The sequence below is a fragment of the Podarcis liolepis genome (assembly GCF_965112155.1).
Source record: "Podarcis liolepis genome assembly, chromosome: 8".
NCBI lineage: Eukaryota > Metazoa > Chordata > Lepidosauria > Squamata > Lacertidae > Podarcis > Podarcis liolepis.
In genome coordinates, this window is record NC_139560.1 from 26,829,906 (window position 1) to 26,851,346 (window position 21,441).

The 21,441-nt window shown below is 41.5% G+C and overlaps 1 protein-coding gene and 1 long non-coding RNA gene across 8 annotated transcripts in view; both read left to right on the forward strand.

Annotated features, from left to right (window-relative positions):
• The window catches only part of RUNX1T1 (RUNX1 partner transcriptional co-repressor 1), a 151,160-nt gene that overhangs the window by 20,342 nt on the left and 109,377 nt on the right, over positions 1-21,441 (forward strand). For 4 of the 7 annotated variants that reach the window (XM_083517306.1, XM_083517307.1, XM_083517309.1 and 1 more), the window contains one exon: positions 9,924-10,094. The exons of the other annotated variants lie outside the window; for them this stretch is intronic. In XM_083517306.1, coding sequence (XP_083373432.1) covers positions 10,007-10,094 — 88 coding nt within the window. In that variant the 5' untranslated portion in view covers positions 9,924-10,006. The remainder of the gene's footprint in view (positions 1-9,923; positions 10,095-21,441) is intronic. 7 annotated transcript variants of the gene reach the window in all.
• Positions 10,480-19,897, forward strand: LOC310713459. Its single transcript, XR_014529269.1, has 3 exons — positions 10,480-11,858; positions 14,302-15,595; positions 16,035-19,897. It is a non-coding gene; the product is annotated as an uncharacterized lncRNA (long non-coding RNA).

Below are 21,441 nucleotides of genomic sequence, written 5' to 3' on the forward strand. Positions count from 1 at the left end.
AGAAGGAAAAGTCTGATCCTAAACTGATGCTTTGTGTCATATCTTTGGGAAAAGAAAAGGCTAAGGAGGAAACCCTACACAAATCCGGAGTGGAGTCCCATAGATGGTTGAATGGTGACTTGTATGCCTCCTTCTGGCGACTCCTTCAGCCAAGCTGTGCCAAACATATTGCTCTGCTTTTCTTTGAACCATATCAGCAAGGCCGAGAGAGAAATCTTGTCTGGGAAGCCTAGGACCTCCTCCATATATACCCCCCAGGCTTGTGCCCCAGGAAGGTCATTCACCCCCGGAGGCGCACTCCATTGTCCTTTGAGACAGATGGATGCCAACAACAACAACAACACAGTTCTGAGGAAAACAGAAAAATTGGAATGTAATGGTTGGAGTTAGAGACTAGGACTGAGAAGACTCTGGTTCAAATTCTTGCAGTGTCATGAATTTCGTTGGGTAACTGTAGACCAGTCAAATCTTGAAGTCTAATCTACTTCACAGGCTTTTTTTGAGAATCAAATGTGGGGGGAGGGTAAAGAACAGTGGATGTGGCTTTGAGCTGCTTGGATAAAAGGCAGGAGATAAATAAATAATAAAGAGCCTGATTCTTGGTGGTTGGGAATTTTTTTCTTCACTACTTATTTTTCATTTTGCACCTGATTTACTCCGACTGCAAATTGTTCTTCTACTGCCAAGCATCCCTAGATAGCATCACTCCAATTTGGTGCATGTTTTTGGCTTCTTTGAAATGCTGCTGTTTAGATAGTTCTCAAATTTTACTGGTTTAAATTGCTATGTACTTACAGTCTTGTATTTTTTGCTACTGATAACTATTTCCAAACTAAATCAAATCACTAAATTATGTTAGCTAAATGTGCATTTTATTTGGTCGTTTTCTTATTTCAGAAAGCTTTTCATGTGTTTAGGGAATTTTTTAATCATGATGTTTTTGTTAGCTAGCTAGTGTGGGTTTAACTATTATTATGAAATGCTTTTGATATATTTATAATTGCTTCTGCTAGTTCTCAATATTGTGGTAGGGAAACCAATGGTTTTCCAGATGCTACTGGTCTACAAATCATCTCTGTACATTGGCCATGGTGGCCGAGGCTGATGGGAGTTGGAGCCCAACAACATTTGGAAGGCCAGAGGTTTCCCATTCCTGGTGTATATTAACTTGCTCACTCTTCTTCTGAGCTGCATTGATCATCACCTGGAAATGTGTGTAAATAAACTGATAATGATAATGATACCTTTATTTGAACCACAGAAATGGAGAAGTGCTCAAGAAGCAAGCTGAATTCTTTCAGCACTTTTGAGTCAGCTGTTCTAATTTTAAATATATCAAGAAGCAGGGCACTTTAAGCTTGCTTTCAGATCTTGAGATCATCTCTCAAACATTGTTCCTCACATTCTGTCCCACTCCTCCCCACCAGATCTGTGTAGAGGGACCAAGAAAGAGAACTTAGGGCAAATTCTTCCTTCCTTCCTTTGAGTTGGTGTGCCATTTCACTTTCTCTAAGGTTCTGCAAATTTTGGCTTGGTTTGTTAGCCAACCACTGTACCTTTCGTAGTAGGCAGTGTAGCTTGATTTTCTCAGTTTCTGTTTTGCAAATTAAGTGCATTCTTGTTGTACCTGCTCCTTTGCAAAAGGGGGACGTTACAGGAGAGGAATTGCAGGTGGGGGAGCATGTTGATAGTAATCCCTTCTGATCTGGGATGCTGTGGTGGAGTCCTGGTGCGTGCCATGGTCTGATGTGTGTTGAAAGAGAGAGCCTCTGCCTTTTTATGTTGCCAGTGGCTTTTAACAATATGTTACTGCTCTGGAACTTCTGTTTTAGAAAGTGAAAACTGGGACTTAACTATACAGCTGCAAATAAAACGTTTTAAGTGCAATATACAATGCGACACTAGATGACAATGGTGAGCCTTATGGAAAATTCAATGTATTTTTTAAAACGTTTTTTTAAAAAATGGTTTTTATATGTGTGTGGATTCCACCCTGGTTGCAGATCATTTGAAGTCTAGGCTGATAAAGAAGAATGAACATTCTGGAAGGTTTTCAAAGTTTGTTTTTGAACTATGTGCTATATAAGGAAGAGGCAGAAATAAGCAACTGTATCATTTGAACCAAGGTTGTTGAAGAGGAACACCCAAGAAGGTTTTCCAAAACTATCCTTGTGGTGCTACATAAGAATGGGGTAGAAATGGGCAATAGACTCATTTAAGACCAAAAATTGTCTAATTACGGCTGCTGTCAGTGTTTCAGCTGAACCAAACCCCAGAGATTTAATGGGGGTTGGGGAACTCTCTGCTGCAAATTCAGAAGCTGAAAGGCACATTTTCAGGGAGGGGAAAAAATGCATGGTAATCTAAGAGCTTTTTCCTCTCTCCCCCATTTCATGAAAAATCTTCTTTAAAAAATAGGGACTGGAAACGTTCCTGAGAATGATGCTACATGGCTCTGTAACATTATATGCAGTAGCATTTTGGAGAAGGGGGCGGTGGTGGCGGCTGCTCATTTTTCTATGTATTGTCCCTGCGACTCATTTCCAGGAACATTTCTGTACTCATTTTAAAAGCACATGGTAAGTGTCACACTTCTTAGCTGCTTGAAATGGCTTTTACCTTTTAAAAACACTTTTAGCAGGAAGAATAAAAACCCGTTCTAAAAGTGTTTACAAATTCCTTCCTTTCTTCAAATTCACAAGAGTTTCTCTCATACATATGACCAATTATTATTATTATTATTTGTCATTGATGCTGGTGACATTTTGGCAATATATCTGGGGATTGGGTGGAAGAAACTCCCGTGACTATGAAGGAATGCAGGAACTAGTAAAATCAGATGTACATAAGATTCAGGATAGATATCTGCACCAGTGGTACAACAATATAAGAAACTGAACCTGGTGGATTACCATGACATTGTCTTCTGCTTTTAATTAACCACACTTCTGTGTTACATCCAAACTCTAAACTGTGGCTAATCTTAACTACGGTTTGTTGAAACAAGCCAGATTGATGACTGAAGGTTTGAAACTGACTTCAGTTAAAATTAAATCATACAGAAGAAAATAACAAGCAAAAGCTTCTGATGTCCTTGTGTAGGAGAAGATATGATCCTGAAGTCTGCCTAGGCTTACGTCCACAATTCTGCCTAAATTTCAGAATATGTGTATAACATTTACATTATTTGCTTAAAAAATTATGGCCATTAACTCTTATTAGGTACCTGTTAGGTACAAATAAAGAGTGATGCGCATATTGTGTTAATTACATGCCAGTAGAATTGGTGAAGAGCTGCACGTGTCTTCCTTCTGGTGTATTTCCCATGTGGTTCTCTGTTTCTGAACAAGTTGTGCACTCCTGCTAGAGGAAAAAGACTTAACTCCATGGTAATACAATCCTGTGTGTGCTTAGGTGATGAAGGGGTTCTTGGCAGTAACTAAGCAATACAGGAACTGGTAACTGCACTTGATTTTCTTTTATGTTGATTCTGATATGTGTAGTCTTTAGATCCTATTAAATTTTCTGAAAGATAAACTGCTGCAAGAGTGATCTGCCAGGCCCAGTGACTCCTCTTCTTAAAACCTTGGCTCAGCCGAGTATCTTGGAAGGGAGTGGAGGGGTGGAGATAAAAGTGCTTTGACTACAAGGTTAACTGATTTCAAATAGAAGGCTCTCTCGAGTTATTGCATTTTGCACAAAATAAATACATTTTGCATATGGTTAAGATTGATAAAAAAATATTCTGTATGCCAGTGATTGCATTCCCATCTGTGATTAAGGGTTTCTGTCTCCATCTGGTTTTCACATTATATTTCTGTAACAAGAATCTTTTATATGGCAGAGTTCATTCGCTGTATTTTCTATTAGCTGCAGCTTGAACTACTGCATGGATCACAGATTTACACATATGGCTTTAATTACTTCATACCATTGAGAAAAAGTAATATTTGTTTGGGAATGTATGTTTTTCACTATTGCCATGGTTATGCAACATGATGAGCTTTTTAATGCCACTCTTCTGGAGAAATACAAATTGTTTAAGGCTTTCTGTTTCAAAAGGGGTAGTGAGGGAGCTTTCAGTCATCCTGTTAGTTGCAAGAGTTAATATGTTAGGCACACAAACACACACACATCATTTTTGTTGTCTAACTATTATGGGGTAAAATGAATGAAATGCAGATTGCCTTACAAATGGCTGCTGTGTATCATATTATATTTAAAGGAGATGTTAATTAAACTGTGGCTCTGCATACAGTTTACAAAATGGTGGAGAAATTCCACTCACTTAACATTGTCAGAGGTTTCTGTGAAAGGAGAAATGAGTGATTCAGATTATGTACTTTTCACTCAAGATAGATCAATATACTTTTAAGGGGGGGGAACCTTTCTGTTTGGTACATATAATATTGTTTTGGACAATCGATCAATATGTCTCCTACAAATTCCCTTTTCCTTGCACAAATCTGTGAAATGCATGAAATTTCTTGCTAGGTCAAACAATGAGTGTTATCAAAGGTATTAGATGCAGACATCCTAAATTAATTTGCCTCATAATCCTATAAAATAACTATAGAAAATGACTAATGTTATAAGAAGATTATTTAAAGTATGAAAGTTGATCTTTTAGGTTTGCATAGATTGAAGAGGAAAATTTGGTAAATATCATTCACTAAGTTAAGCAAATCATTGCTGTTTCCTAACTGAGTAACAGATTTTGTAAACTGTTTTTAAACATATAAAGGATATTTTATCAAATTGAAAACGTCAACATTTGGTGAACTTTGTCTTCAAAAAGCTGGACAGGAAGCTGCCCGTAGTCTCTGACAGGGTATATGCTTATTATGAAAATATGTTTACACTGGGCAAATAACATTCAGCAGTAAACAAAGGTATTGCTGCTTCAGCCCAGCAAAATTAATTTGAAATAGCACATTGGACTGCATCTCATGTGGAACCAAGAAAACACATTGCTTTATATAGCATTAGATTTCAGGATATCAATATTTTTATTCTCCTCTATCCTGAAGTCCCAGGGCAGAATACTACCATGCCTTCCAGGCCCATCATTATTTTTAGCTATATTTATTTACTGTCATCTCTGATCTAATTCACTAGACACTGATGTTTTATGGAGTATATTTTGCTGTATTTTTTTTTATCAAATGAGCACATGCTTTTGCATGTTTAGGATCTGCTTGGTGCAAATTTATATGTTTATTTATTTAGGCTGCCCCATATCTGAAATACTTTTGCATTATAAGAAACACATGTAATATTGGCTTAATGTGTGAGATACACACATTTTTTTAATTTAAAACTGGGTGAGAATTTGACTTCTAAACCTGAAAGGGAAAGAATAAGAGTTACTCGGGCCTAGAGTCAGCATGGGCAACTGTCAGGGCCCACTATTGATGTCTTCCCTCCAGAAGAAGACCTCTGCTAGATCAGGCAAAGACCCATCTTGTCCAATACTCTGTTCTCACATGGCCAGCTAGATGCCCCTGGGAAGCCTATATGCCTGGGTTCCCCTTTATCATTTTGATTCCCCTCAAGGCTCAGGAACCATGCTTTGTTGGGGCATGATGGGGAATTTAATGGCTCCCAGCTGCCTGGTGCTTCTTCAGAGTGCTGTGGATGCTTCTTGCTGCTGTTACTGCCACCTCCAGACCAGCCTGCCAGGGTGGTGGATTGTACTTCGCTGAGGTTGCCTTCAGACTGAAGGCTTCCTCTGGCATCCCCTATGTGTCCACCTAATGGGCTGTATCCAACTAAGTCCCCTGCTCAGTGCCTGAGGGCTCCAGTCGTCCTGCCGCTCAACACCTGGCCCAGGGCAGAGCCTGATGGACTCTATAAAGGACTGCTGTCACTGCTGCTGCTGGGCAGAGAGGGCTCCATTTTGTTTTGTTTGTTTTTTGTTTAAATTGCTGCTATTTTTTACCTATGTTATTTTAAACTGTGATATTAATGCTGTATTCTTAGTTTTTGATTTTGATTTATGTAGAAATTGTTTCCCGTTTGGTTGTGTATTTTTTGATGTGGTTTATTTATTGTTTATGACTTTTGTAATTATGTAAATCTTGTTACGCTGTAAGCCGCCCTGAGCATTGTTTTTTAACTGTGGAAAGGCGGCTTACCAATAAAAAACGATGATGATGATAAATCAGTGTAGACCATGGGTAGGCAAACCAAGGCCCAGGGGCCGAATCTGGCCCAATTGCCTTCTAAATCTGGCCTGCAGACAGTTTTGGGAATCGGCGTGTTTTTACATGAGTATAATGTGTCCTTTTATTTAAAATGCATCTCTGGGTTATTTGTGGGGCCTGCCTGCTGTTTTTACACAAGTAGAATGTGTGCTTTTATTTAAAATGCATCTCTCTCTTTTTTAAAAAATTTATTAGAGGTTTAAAGATTACAGAAAAAAGAAGAAAGAAACAATGAAAAGTTAAACAAAACAAAACAATACCTTACAATACATTAGAGAAGAAAAAAAAGAAAAAACAAACAAACAAAAACAATACAGCAAAACAACAAGAAAAACAAAAACATTTAAAAACACATCCAATATTTCCATATCTTTATCTTTCAATTACTTGTTTCATTGACCTCCTCACACCTCCCTTTTTTGTATTCTAGTTCAATTAGCTATTTCAGCAAATCCTTTCCATCTCAATTTTTTTTCTATAATCTAAACACAATATAACCTTAAATTTTCCACTTTGGCCCATTAACAATCTATTTTTACTTCATTCTTTATAACATTTCTGCTAAAGCCATATAACTTCATTCCAGCATCCTTCTAACATTCATTAATTTTGCAATATCTCTGTAAATATACTTTAATTTTTTTCCAATCTTCTTCCACCGACTCTTCTCCCTGGTCTCGGATTCTGCCAGTCATTTCTGCCAATTCCATGTAGTCCATCAGCTTCATCTGCCATTCTTCCCGGGTGGGTAGATCTTGTGTCTTCCAATGCTTTGCGATAAGTATTCTTGTTGCTGTTGTGGCATACATAAAGAAAGTTCTATCCTTCTTTGGCACCAATTGGCCGACCATGCCAGGAGAAAGGCCTCTGGTTTCTTCAGGAAGGTATATTTAAATACCTTTTTCATTTCATTATAAATCATCTCCCAGAAATTCTTAATCCTTGGGCATGTCCACCAAAGGTGAAAGAATGTACCTTCAGTCTCATTACATTTCCAGCATTTATTATCGGGCAAATGATAGATTTTTGCAAGCTTGACTGGTGTTATGTACCACCTGTAGATCGTTTTCATTAGATTCTCTTTTAAGGCACTACATGCCGTAAACTTCATACCTGTGGTCCATAACTGTTCCCAGTCAGCCATCATAATGTTATGTCCAACATCTTGTGCCCATTTAATCATAGCAGATTTCATCGTTTCATCCTGAGTATTCCATTTCAACAGCAAGTTATACATTCTTGACAGATTCTTAACTTTGGGATCTAACAATTCTGTTTCCAATTTTGATTTTTCCACCTGGAAGCCTAGTTTTTTGTCCAAATTATATGCCTCCATTATTTGATAATAATGGAGCCAGTCTCGCACTCTGTTTTTTAATTTTTCAAAACTCTGCAGTTTTAATCTGTCTCCCTCTTGTTCCAGAATTTCCCAATACTTCGGCAATTTGGCCTCCATACTGAGTTTTTTCTGAGCCTTTGCTTCCATTGGTGACAGCCATCTTGGGGTTTTATTTTCTAGCAAGTCCTTATATCTTATCCAGACATTAAACAGTGCTTTTCTGACAATATGGTTTTTAAATGCTTTATGTGCTTTAACCTTGTCATACCACAGATATGCATGCCAACCAAATACATTGTTGAAACCTTCCAACCCCAACACATCAGTATTTTCAAGAAGCAGCCATTCTCTCAGCCAACAAAAGGCGGCTGATTCATAATAAAGTTTAAGGTCTGGCAGGGCAAATCCACCTCTTTCTTTAGCATCAGTTAATATCTTAAATTTTATTCGAGGCTTCTTGCCCTGCCAGACAAATCTAGAGATGTCTCTCTGCCACTTCTTGAAACAGTCCATTTTGTCCAAAATTTGCAATGTTTGAAACAGAAACAGCATCCTTGGCAATACGTTCATTTTTATCACAGCAATTCGGCCTAATATTTAAAATGCATCTCTGGGTTATTTGTGGGGCATAGGTATTCGTTCATTTTTATTTCCCCCCCAAAATATGGTCTGGCCCCCCACACGGTCTGAGGGAAAGTAGACCCAGTCCCCTGCTGAAAAAGTTTCCTGACCCCTGGTGTAGACCCACTTATGGTTACGTAACTTAACACATACTTAACTTAAGCCAATTGCTTCCAATATGCTTATTTTAGTTATGATGTAGTTATAGAATCACAGAATTGTAGAGCTGGCAGGTATCCCAAGGGTCTTCTGGTCCAACCCCCTGCACTGCAGAAATCTCATCTAAAGCATCCATGACAGAGGGCCATCCAAGTTCTGCTTAAAAACTTCCAAGGAAGGAGAGTGCACAACCTTGTGAGGGAGAATGTTCCTCTGACAAACAGCTTTTACAAATAGTTGGATGCAGTCTATTTCTTAGACCAGGAGTGGGGAACGTTCAGCCCTCCAGATGTTGCAGAACTACAGTTCCCATCATCCCTGGCCATGCTTGCCAGAGCCGACGGGAGTTGTAGTTCAGCAAAAGCTGGAGGGCCAAAGGTTCCCCACTCCTGGGTTAGAATGAATGCACAATGCAATGGGAAGCGTCTACTGAAAGGGAATAATTCCACTGTGCTACTGCATTGGAAGTGGTTAAATAATTCCATCAGGCCTGATAAAGAGACCCAGCATATTTGCCCTCCCTCAGCAGATGCTGTCTGGAAGGAGGCTAGTGAAGAGGAGGGATTCATGTAATAATGCAGCCTTTTCTTTTTGATGGGTGCTTTATTTTCCCTGGTATATTAAGGGTGCCCTGGCACACACTTCAGAATTCCTTGGCTATGGTGTGCAAACCATGTTGAAGTAAATGGGATATTAGTACAGCAGCTCTTTGGAAACAGTTGCAGCTACAGAGCTGGGCAGTACAATACTTTCAAAGTGGTTTAGAGCATTCAACTAGTTTAATTTCATAGATGTTAATGGGAATATGTTTTATTGTATTTATTTATTATCGTAATAATCAGAAGATCTGTGGGGTTGGGGGTGTTACAGCAATATAAAATGCAGTACTAACAACAGTTTAAAACTACCTATGTCTTGATGTGATTCATTTTATTTTAATAATGCTTCTTGAATGTGAGCACGAGGAGAAGTTTAAAAATATTTATGAATAAATAAATAAATAGCATCATTGACCCAGGACTGGGTATGCTTCTTTTTAGTAGTTTGTGAATCCTGGGGGTTATTGGTAAAAATTCTGATCTTATATAAAACAGCAGGAGGTAATATATGGGGGTAATAGCATAGCTCAGTGGTAAAGAACAAGTTTGTAGGCAGAAGGTTTGATGCCTGATCTCTTCAGTTAAAAAGATTAGATAGTAGCCATAAGAACGATCCCTTCCTGAAATTCTGGAGAGCCTGATGGAAATATAATCTGACCTGATACAAGTTACTTTCCTGTGAACAATAGATCCAGTTAAGTTTTGATTTTTGACTTGTTTGTAATTCACAGTATATGCATTAGTTTCCCTCCTTCCCTCTGGGAATTTTTTTTTAAAAAAGAATTGGTTTTAAAATGCAACAATAAAGAAGTTACTCTAGGATTATAATTACTACTTCTGTTACATATATAGATAGATAGATATAGATTAGATTATAGATATAGATATAGATATAGATATAGATATAGATATAGATAGATAGCATGTCAATAAAGGGGCTTTGTGCTTCAAACTGGCTGTGATATGTGCGTGTTTTTTTTCTTTTGTTGTTGTCAATAGAAAAGATTGATCTCTGGGCTGGTGAACGTAATATCTGTCCCAGTCAGAAAAGGAGAGGAAATTAGCAGGACGATTGGTGGAGAATGATATCTGTCAAAAGAAACACTTGGAGAGCACTGAGTTTAGTAATAGGTGACTGCCGGAAAAAAGGGAACTTTGAATTTTGCCAAGGTAAGGAACAGATTTGTAATTAACATGCTATTTATGAGAAAGAAATTAATTTGATTTATTGTGCCTTGTCCCTCTGTAACTGTGCTTTCCATCTTCTCCTTGTTATTCCATGTGCTTCCCATCCCTCCCTTGGAATCTAACCTTGTAGGGCTTTCAGATTTTGGATGGTATGCTTGAAGAACTTGTGCAGAGATGCCCTATTCATATTTATCTCAAAGCATGAATAGCCTAATTGAGAGGAAGGGAGTAGATTTGTAACACACAAACACACACCCTTCCTGCCCCACCTCCAGCTCATCTTACAGCCACATTTTGGATGTAAAAAATGAAATGATGTCTGTTTTCATACAATATAATATGCATAGGCCCAGTGGGTAGGAATCCCACCCTCTCTCCCCTTTCTGATTTTGTAGCATCACAATTGAGAGGCTACCATCATGGGTTGAACTGTGACAGGTCCCATTGGTACGGAGGAAGGAAGGCAGGGAAGCAATATGCAATTCTTCACGGAAAAGGTGTATTTTGAAGAGGGATTTGAAAGAAGTAAGGCACAGGGTGTTCTGCGATGTGGTTCTACGCCTGTGAGGTAGCAAGGAAGAAAGGCCTTTAGAGAAGCAGGAGACAGTTGGCAGAACCTTCAGCGTAGACTTTATTGCCAACACTACAAAGATCCAAATTTGCAAAAGCAAGCACCTGCTTACATGGTGGGGGTCCTCTACCTTCTATCTCCCCTGTTGTCCACCCTTCCCCCCCCCTCACAATATGCTCCTGGAAGACCCTTTGGAACAGGTATTGGGTGTGTGCAAGAAAGTCCCATTTCATAAGTGAGTGGACATCATTGAATGCCATTCAGGGTAAATACAGAGGTGGGGCAGGTACAGCTGAGAGAGGCTGCAAGATAAGGTGCCCCAATCCCGTTGCATGTATAGATTTGGCAAGCTTTGAGGTACATATGAGTAGTTATTTAATACTTATGTCACAGTCCACTTACCCAGAAACACATCTAATGAGACCAATGCAGCTTAAGAGGCTTAAGGACTGTGGGGCTATGTCCAGTTTGGGTTAAAACTGTTGGTGTGGAGGGTTGGATGGTGTTTCTGACAGTATTACAGTATGTGGGTTTATCTGAATGACTGAATATTTCAAGTGAGTCGAAAGGTTAACTATATTTCGAACCTATGTTTTGATCTATACTTACGTGTGTATATAAAGTACAAAGGGTATGTCCATTACAGATGAAAGCCGCAATAGATTGAAATATTTTGGAGGCAGTCCATGAAAAACTGTAGCTATTTCCTGCCATTCTGATCTCTTCAAGCTATGAACACTATATTTGCTTGTAGCTCTGCCCAGAGTCATTTTTCATGCCTATTTCATATGGGAGCAGCTGTTACTAACACTTCAGCTTACTGGAAGTTTCACCATCTTACTGGAATGCTTTTCAGTTCCCTTGAAACTCCCACAGATGGTTCACCTAATGGGACCTTGTTGCATGTTAGGAACTGTAGGAAACTTATACCCAATCTAACTCAGTATTGTTGGCACTGATTGACAGCAGTTCCAGAAAGAGAATATTTCCCAGCCCTACCTGGAGATGCTGGGGACTCAATCTGTGACCTGTGTTCTACCCATGAGCTGTGATTCTTTTCCAAAGTTCATAATCTGCCTCTTGGTTCCATCAAGGTATTTAAAAATACCTAGAGGATGGTGGTCATTTTTCATTTTTAGAACGTGTCCTAGCAAACTAGTGCAGCCTTCAGAAAGGCCTAATAATAATAATAATAATAATAATAATAATAATTTATTATTTATACCCCGCCCATCTGGCTGGGCCTCCCCAGCCACTCTGGGCGGCTTCCATAGAAACCAAAAATACACTAAAATATCACACGTTAAAAACTTCCCTGAACAGGGCTGCCTTAAGATGTCTTCTGACTGTCAGGTAGTTGTTTATCGCTTTGACATCTCGTGGGAGGGCGTTCCACAGGGCGGGTGCCACTACCGAGAAGGCCCTCTGCCTGGTTCCCTGTAGCTTTGCTTCTCGCAATGAGGGAACCACCAGAAGGCCCTTGGTGCTGGACCTCAGCGTCCGGGCAGAACGATGGGGGTGGAGACGCTCCTTTAGGTATACTGGACCAAGGCCGTTTAGGGCTTTAAAGGTCAGCACCAACACTTTGAATTGTGCTCGGAAACATACTGGGAGCCAATGTAGGTCTTTCAAGACCGGTGTTATATGGTCTCGGCGGCCGCCCCCAGTCTAGCTGCCGCATTCTGGATTAGTTGTAGTTTCCGAGTCACCTTCAAAGGTAGCCCCACGTAAAGCGCATTGCAGTAGTCCAAGCAGGAGATAACCAGAGCATGCACCACTCTGGCGAGACAGTCCGCAGGCAGATAGGGTCTCAGCCTACGTACCAGATGGAGCTGGTAAACAGCTGCCCTGGACACAGATTTGACCTGTGCCTCCATGGACAGCTGTGAGTCCAAAATGACTCCCAGGCTGCGCACCTGGTCCTTCAGGGGCACAGTTATCCCATTCAGGACCAGGGAATCCTCCACACCTGCCCGCCTCCTTTCCCCCCAAAATAGTACTTCTGTCTTGTCAGGATTCAACCTCAATCTGTTAGCCACCATCCATCCTCCAACCTCCTCCAGACACTCACACAGCACCTTCACCGCCTTCACTGGTTCTGATTTAAAAGAGAGGTAGAGCTGGGTATCATCTGCATACTGATGAACACCCAGCCCAAACCTCCTGATGATCTCTCCCAGCGGCTGCATGTAAATGTTGAAAAGCATGGAGGAGAGGACAGAACCCTGAGGCACCCCACAAGTGAGAGTCCAGGGGTCTGAACACTCATCCCGCACCACTTTCTGAACACGACCCAGGAGGAAGGAGTGGAACCACTGTATGACAGTGCCCCCAGCTCCCAGCCCCTCAAGACGGTCCAGAAGGATGTTATGGTCAATGGTATCAAACGCCGCTGAGAGATCCAGCAGAACTAGGAAACAGCTCTCACCTTTGTCCCTAGCCCGCCGGAGATCATCAACCAGTGCGACCAAGGCAGTTTCAGTCCCATGATGAGGCCTGAATCCCGACTGGAAGAGATCTAAATGGTCCCCTTCTTCCAGGCGTGCCTGGGGTTGTTCAGCAATCACTCGCTCAATCACCTTGCCCAAGAATGGAAGATTTGAGACTGGGCAATAGTTGGCCATCGTGGCCGCATCTAAAGATGGTTTTTTTAAGAAGCGGTTTAATAACCGCCTCTTTGAGCGGGTCTGGGAAGGCTCCCTCACGGAGGGAAGCATTCACCACCCCACGAAGCCCATCGCCCAGTCCTTCCCGGCTAGCTTTTATAAGCCAGGATGGGCAAGGATCCAGGAGACAGGTGGTTGGTTTCACTCGTCCAAGCAGCCTGTCCACATCCTCGGAGGTAACAGATTGGAATTGATCCCATGCAACTTGACTAGACAGGTCTCTAGCACTCTCCCACCCCGGCCCTGCTCCCACAGTGGAGTCTACTTCTTCCCGAATCTGAGCGATTTTATCTGCAAAAAACTTTGCAAAATCATTGCAGGAGAACATGTGGCCCGTACTGGGCCCCGATGTTGCAGGTGGTTCCGCTAAATTGTGAACCACCTGAAAAAGTCTCCTGCTGCTGTTTTCTGCAGATGCAATAGAGGCGGTGAAGAAATTCTTCTTCGCCGTCGCTATCGCCACTAGGTAGTCTCGACGTTGAGCTCTAACCTGTGCCCGGTCAGATTCGGAATGAGTTATCCGCCACCGGCGCTCTAGCCGTCTCAACGATTGTTTCATTGCCCTCAGATCCATGGAAAACCATGCAATCGGAGAGGGCGCTTTGGAGCCAAACAGTCAATAGCCCTGGTTAACTCCACATTCCAGCGGGCCACCAGGGAATCAGCTGAAAGGCCATCAACATGGGATAAAGCATCCCCTACCACTCTCTGGAAACCATTTGGATCCATTAAGTGGCGGGGGCGGACCATCCGAATTGGTCCCACCTCCCTGCAGAGGGGATGGGTCGCAGAGAAGTCCAGTTGCACCAGGAAGTGATCTGACCATGGCACTTCTTTCGTTTCGCTTTTACTTAGTGTCAGATCACCAACATCCATAGAGGTTAACACCAAGTCCAAGGCATGTCCACGGCTATGGGTTGGGCCAGACCTATTCAGGGACAGCCCCACGGAGGCCTGAGAACTTTGAGAACATCTGGTACAGCCCTTTGTGTTTCATGACTCAACCAGACCTGCTGTAAGAAAGTGCTTTTTAAAGTCCCATTTACTTCCGTGGGAGTGTTAAGCACATGCTTTGCTTTTTCCCACCATAATAAATGTGTTTTAAATCAGTACCTCTCATTGGATTATAATAGGTAGTAGATCACTAAGTTCTGAAAGACAGACCAATAAAATCTGAATCCTAAAAGCATCTGCTGATTTCTAAGCATGTGCATTCAGTGTCCAGGTTGAAAATTTGGCCACCGATCTTGAACTGAATTGAAATTTTGTCAAGCAAATTAAGAGGCAATGCTGTCAGGTACTTTCTGGAGCCCTAATAGCTGCATTTGGAGGGGGGGAGGCATATGATAACAATGTGTCCAGCAACCTTCTTCCAAGTTCAGTGGAATAGATCCTTTGCATTTTTTAAAAAGTTGCCCTTTCAAACAGTATGGTTAAGGGTCAGATTTTATCTGCTTGCTAATGAAAAACAGACACGAAGCTAGACTGAAATGTCAGTGTTTCCTCCTACCCCAGCATGAGAGATACCGGTATGTAGCAAAGTTATATAAGGTGGTCTGTCGATGGTCAAAAAAGTTTTTCTTCTATTTGTTACCAAAGATTGCCATTGGTAAAATACAGGCAGTTGCCACTAATACTGACGTATTGCTCCCAGCACATGTGACTGCAGTCATAAATATCAGTAATAATGCCTTGGGTTGGAAATGGGAAAGGCTTCCACATCTGCTTGTCTGAAGATGACAATAACAAGCAGCCTATATTTGAAGGACCAGGAAGAACTAGTGTAGAATCCCCACCCAACCATGAAGTTCACTAGGTGACCTTGGGCTCAGGGTTCAAACTCCCACCTACTTTACATTGCCCTGAGCACTTTGGAGGGAGGGCCATTTACAAATGTAATAATAACTAATTTGCAAAAGAAGAGGAAGGTGTGAAATACCAGTATAGGCTGTATTATAATAATGGTGCTTTGCAGTGTTATTTTTCTAGGGAAAGGGGTGGCGGAACTCACCACAAACACCTCCCTCATTCTCTTAGAATGGCAATGGCACCCATCTGAGAGGTGCTGGAGTTCCAGTGAGTTCTGGCTGGGAAAAAAGCCATGGTGCTTCATATTAATTACCCGAGTGTCTTGTTTACTACATTTGTTAGCTGCCTTTCCCCAAAAAAACACAAGGTGGTGTACATGGTTCTCGCCGGCTTTCAGCATCACGCCAACCCTGTGAGGTATCTTAAGCTGATAGGCAGTTGTCAGGGAACTGCCATCGAAACCAGAGGGAGAGGGAGGGCTCCAGAGGGGTTCCGGAGAGCGTCCCGGGAGGGAGAGAAGCAGCACATCTTCTGGGGAAGTAAATCAGCGTAGCACCAGTGGAGAAGGGGGGCAGATGGGGGAATCGGCGAGGAGGCTCCATGACTCATCGCCGGGGACCAGCGGGGAGAGCACGGGTCCTCCGCTGCCCACACCCTCCCTGCGCAGAAGGCTTCCGCGCAGGGAGGGTGTGGGCGGAGACTAGGCGTCAAAGAGCTTCTTTGCTGGAAGAAGTTCAAGAAACGCCCACTGACGGATGCTGCCAGCGATTGAGACAGCCATGGGCGAGTGGCTGTCCAGACAGAAAGGGTTCACTCAGGCGACCCAGCCAGGTGTGGCGACGATTTACGCACGAGCAACCCCTAGAACCATTACAGCAGTGTTTGGCCAAGGTCAACAAGTGAGCTTCATGGGTGGGTGGAGATTTGAACATGGCTGCCTCTGGTTCTAGTTCAGTCCTCTAACAGCTACAATGCATTGGCTTTCATTGGTATATAAATACATTAAATCAAATCAAATAAATATGGGTCAGACAGATTTAGTATCCAAAAGCTGTAATTTGCAGAGCTGCAAACTACCTAAACATACTGGCAAATTTGTTAGGAAGGGAAATAAATACATCTGCAAGATATCCAAAATAGGACCCAAAATGCAACCAGCCAGGCAGCCATAGCTGAGTTGTGGCATATGCTAATAGGCGTATGGAATTCTAATTGCACAGCAAGAAATAGGGAATATGCCCCTAGAGGGAGAGAGTATCTCCATCCTGCCAATTTGCTCACTTCCACACCTTCCCTTCCATAATGTGGAGTAAGGTGAAAATATGTTAAGTGAGCTAGGACCTGAGAGACAAAGTTTAGAAGCCTCAGCGTCACCTTGGGCCAGTGATTGTCTCTCATCCTAATCTACCTCACAGGGTTGTTGAGGATAATGGTGGAGGGACGAAAGTGCAGTTATTAATACCCCATCATTTCTTTAACAAAGTGAAGCTTTCCTAATCTTAACAGTCAGATTACCGGTAACCAAAATATAAGGTATCCATGTGCTAGAATGCATTAAGATAATATTTAGAAAGCAACCAGCCCTCTCCCACAAAAATTTAATTCTTCCTTACCTTAAAACATTATTCTGAGAGCCAGCCCACATAGAAGGGGCTTACAGTGCTTTATTTAGTTAGCACCTATGGTAAATAAATACCAGTTGCTTCTTGGTGTATCCATGATATCATCCAGCCCTTCTTTGATCTGACATCCAGTTGCGCACACTGAAAAAGGTTCAGTGTTAATCCTATGCAAAGAAAATTCACCATGTTTACTGCCCATAGGAGTCTTTGGAAATTATATCTGTTCTGACTACTGGAGATAATAATCTCCCCTTTGTTTTCTGAGCTTTAAAGCAGATGCTGTCCCCATACTTTTGTTGAGTTTAGTGTACATTCCTAGATTCCTTTTCCTTAAGCCTTGATTCCTTACTTCTTCTGTTATCAAGGAGTCATTTCTTTGTTGTGTGACTACTGTTGAAAGATTGTTTATCCATAAGAGACGTTTAAGGGTATTTTGGGGTGTTTAGATATGGAATTGTCATCAGCTCCCCTATAGCTAGAATTCTCTCCCCCCAATCGTGTGAGAAATGATTGTGGCTTTCTGGCATTATGCTAATTGTTGGTGTGAGTTACATTAATCACCAAAATGGATGACGAAAAAATAAACATGCAGGTTATTTTGCATGTTGAAAGAAAAGCAGTATTTTTAGGGTAGTTCACACACTATACATTCAACTGTGCTGAAGCTCAACACTTTTAAATGCAATAGATTTCCATGGGAGAGATATATGGGTACATAGGTGTTTGACTCCACACTGAAACCAGTGGGACTTAAAAGCACTTAACTTTGACAACATTTTTATCTCTGTTCAGTGTTTCTTGGGTGTATGAATCTCCCTCATCTCTTTTCTTCCTCATTCCTTCCCTGATTCCCCTGACCATATATTCAGACTGAAGAAGAAGAAAAAAACTACTGCAAACTAGTCTGCACAGTTCAGCTGAAATGGTAGACAAGCCTTCTTCAACCTAGTACCATCTTGATAGTTTGGACTCTATCTGTCTTCAGTCTGGCCTGTGGTCAGGGCTGATGGGAGTTGTACCATACAAGGCTGGCAAATGCTGTGATAGACTATGGATTAACAAGAACCAGTAGTCCATGAAAGAATTGGAGTGTGCAGGGGGAGTAACAAGAAGGGATCTTATAAGCCCACGGCTTGTCCATGTAACAACAAACCATGGTTTGGTGTTACATCTGAACTGAATCATATTGTGCATACTCCCTGTTGGTGTGCTCTTTGTTTATTTCAGGTGCATCCCACTATTATTTTTGGAAGCTCCGAGTTTGGATAGCATTGTGTTGAAGTATTGAACAGTTTAACATCAAAAATATAAAAGCATTTTAGAGACATTTGTCTAATTAACAGCTACAGGAATGTATAGAAAATTAGAAGTTCTGTGCACAATTGATTTTTGGCTCACAAATAACACATTTTGTCTGAGTAAGCCAGGTTGATTTGGAACAATTAAGAGAGGTGACCATTCTGTTCAGTTTCCTGTTTGAGCCTATAAGAAAATGCTGGGCAGGATTCCAGATTTAGAAAAACAACAAAATAGTATAAAGACGATGTAAAATGTAGGCGAAATTGCAGAGGAAGAAAATAATTCCATTTGGAAAGCAATTACCTTGGAAAGGGCAAAGGAGAGTCAATAAAAAACTGAAAAAGTTTTCACTATCTGTTACTCTGTTATAACAAATCTTGAATTTACTTTGACCTCTTAATTGCTTTAGAGTTTAAAGTAAGTTAAAAGAGTATCAACAATCTCTTTAAACATATCCCCTTACAGGAATTAACTTGAGCTTCTTCCATGCACGTGTCCAATGTGTGGAAGGGACAGCTGAACCAGGAAGGAGTTGCAAAATCTGCTAGCACACCCTTGAATATATTTTTTTATTTATTTCCATTAAATTTGTATACCACCCATCATCCTCACATCTCAGGGTGGTTCACAACATAAAAATACAATATAAAAGCAAAAAAACAAACAAAAAAGCCACAAGCCATTAACCCCTCCCCACACCCTCCCTCGAACACATTTTAAGGGGGTTGTTGTTGTTTAGTTGTTTAGACGTGTCCGACTCTTTGTGACCCCATGGACCAGAGCATGCCAGGCACTCCTGTCTTCCACTGCCTCCCACCGTTTGGTCAAACTCATTTTTAAGGGGGGGTATAAGATGTTAATTAGCCAAAGGCCTGGTTGAAGAGGAATGTTTTTGCCTGGTGCCTAAAGGTGCACAATGAAGGTATCAGCCAAACCTCATTAAGAGGAGCATCCCACAAATTCTACAAATACTGTTTGATGCCCCTGCTGACTATCCCCCTGGTGGCCCTGTGGTTTGCCATCATTCTCCACACAAATGGGATCCACATGGCTAGTGGGTGTGATCCTAAAAATAAGAACACAAAGCCAATGGCTTATCTACTCCACATCACAATGGCCAAAAAGATGCCTATGGGAAGCCCACAAGTGGAGCCTTAATGTGATAGTACTCTTCTCACTTGTGGTTTCCAGCCAGTGGTATTCAAAGGCATGCTGCTTCCCACAGTGGAGGTCAAATACAGCCACTGTAGCTAGCAGCCAGTGATAGCCTTAACGTCCATGCATTTCTCTAATCTTCTTTTTAAGTCATCCAAGCTGGTGGCTATCCCTACCTCTTGTGGCAGCTGATGTGGCACAAGCAGATACTTCTGAATAGCAAACTACAACATACATTAATTGCATGGTTGCAATTAAAAAGCAGTAGCTGTGGGGGAGATCAGAATTGGGACCAAGAGGAGGGGGGCTTAAACTTCCTTCCCAACTAAAATAGCCTCCGCTAAACTATTTGTCCCAGGAAGAAAACTGCTAATAGTTGGTGGTGGTGGGTTTTTGTTGTTGGGACAATGATGAAACGACGGAAGGAGTGCTTAAATACAGCTCGCTGCAACCCCAATCATTTGCTTCAGTCATGCATTTAATGTGGCTCTTGGTTTCACTCTTTGAGGCTGTGAATTTGTTCCTTCTGTTATCAACATTGTTGTGGGCAAGGAAGCCCAGACATTGTTAGCAACAGTTGCTTATTATTATGTACAATCTCTCCCAGGATGTTGTGTGACTGCAGTGGTCTATCCAAAAATAAATAAATAAAATAAAATAAAAGGAAGCATGACTCCCTTTGGTACATAAGAGACAACTGGCTTTAGAGGTTATTGATTAAAGCCAGGTAGGGAATTCCCTTGCCTTCTCTCCTTGCATTTGTTTACAGATAACTGTGCTTATTGTATGATTTTGAACATCCAACTTTATGAGAAGCCCTTTTATTGTTGAAGATACTGTGCTGTAATGGAAATCCCAGTGTTGACACAGTTACTTGTCCTGTGAAGGTGAAAAGAAAGCTTCTAATTATCCAAGTGCTCTTTTTCAACTTCTTACCTAGGCTGGCTGATCTTTTTGTGTTTTGAATGAGCAGGTACATACCCTCCCCCATGACAATGCGCCCACATGAAGGCCATAATAATCCAGGCTTGAGCCATACAATTCTTCCCCCTGGACATGGAGGCCACAAGCATCAGGATCTGACCTGATTAATGCAGTTCTTCCCCTTCTGTAAAAAGGAAGGGAAGGTGGCACACATTGGACCCCCACAGGCTAATAATAATAACAATAATTTTATTTATACCCTGGCCGAGACCAGGCTCAGGGCGGCTAACACCAAACATATAACACATTAAAAACACAAAATCAAACAATTAGTTTAAAATACAATTCAAATCACATTTAAAATCAAAATTAAATTAAGTGAGAACCCATGAATCATAACCATAGGGGTTAGGAATTAAAAGAATTTCCATAGAAAGACTGTGACGCAGGCCACATAAGGTTCACAGTTGTCTTCTGCAAACACAATGGAATCAAGGTAAGATGGGCCTCAGCTGGCTTATGAGGTTGTTAGTACAGTACCATTGGGTAAGAATGGCTGCCTCAACCATTCCTTTGTTAGGCAGATTTGCTGGTTGCTGCTATTTCATCAGTGGGGCTAACAGGAAATGGCTTCCTCATAGATGGAATCTCTTTACATACTCGCCATCATTTCTGCGATAAAAATAGGGACACCCTCTTCCATACCCTCCAACATTTCTCCAATTTAAAATAGGGACATCCAGTGCTATTTTTCTAGAAAAATAGGTGCCAGAACTCACCATAAATGCCTCCTTTGTTCCCTTATAATGGCAATGGTGCCTACCTGAGAGGTGCCGGAACAGAGTTCTGGTGAGTTCCAGCTGAAAAAAGCTCTGGTGACATCCTATTCCATACCCTCCAACATTTATCTGATGAAAATAAGGACATACTAAGGAAAAGTGGGACATTCCAGGATCAAATCAGAAACCAGGATGGCTTCTGTAAATCTGGGACTATCCCTGGAAAATAGGGACACTTGGAGGGTCTGTCTTTGTATCTTAGAAGGAGACAGCCATCTAAGCCTGGAGAAGATCCCTTCTAGATGAGGGAAAGGAGAGAAGAGAAGGGATAGAGGGACATTAGGAGAATTAGAAGCAGAAAGAATGGGCTTCTAGGTGAAACAAGTGTGCAGCTGCCTTGAAGGAGCACTTGTTTGCCTCTCCTCATGTTCTGCTTGTATATTTGTAAATAAAGCAAATATGACAAAGACTCTGTAACTCTCCAGTCCTCTCCTATCCACAGGA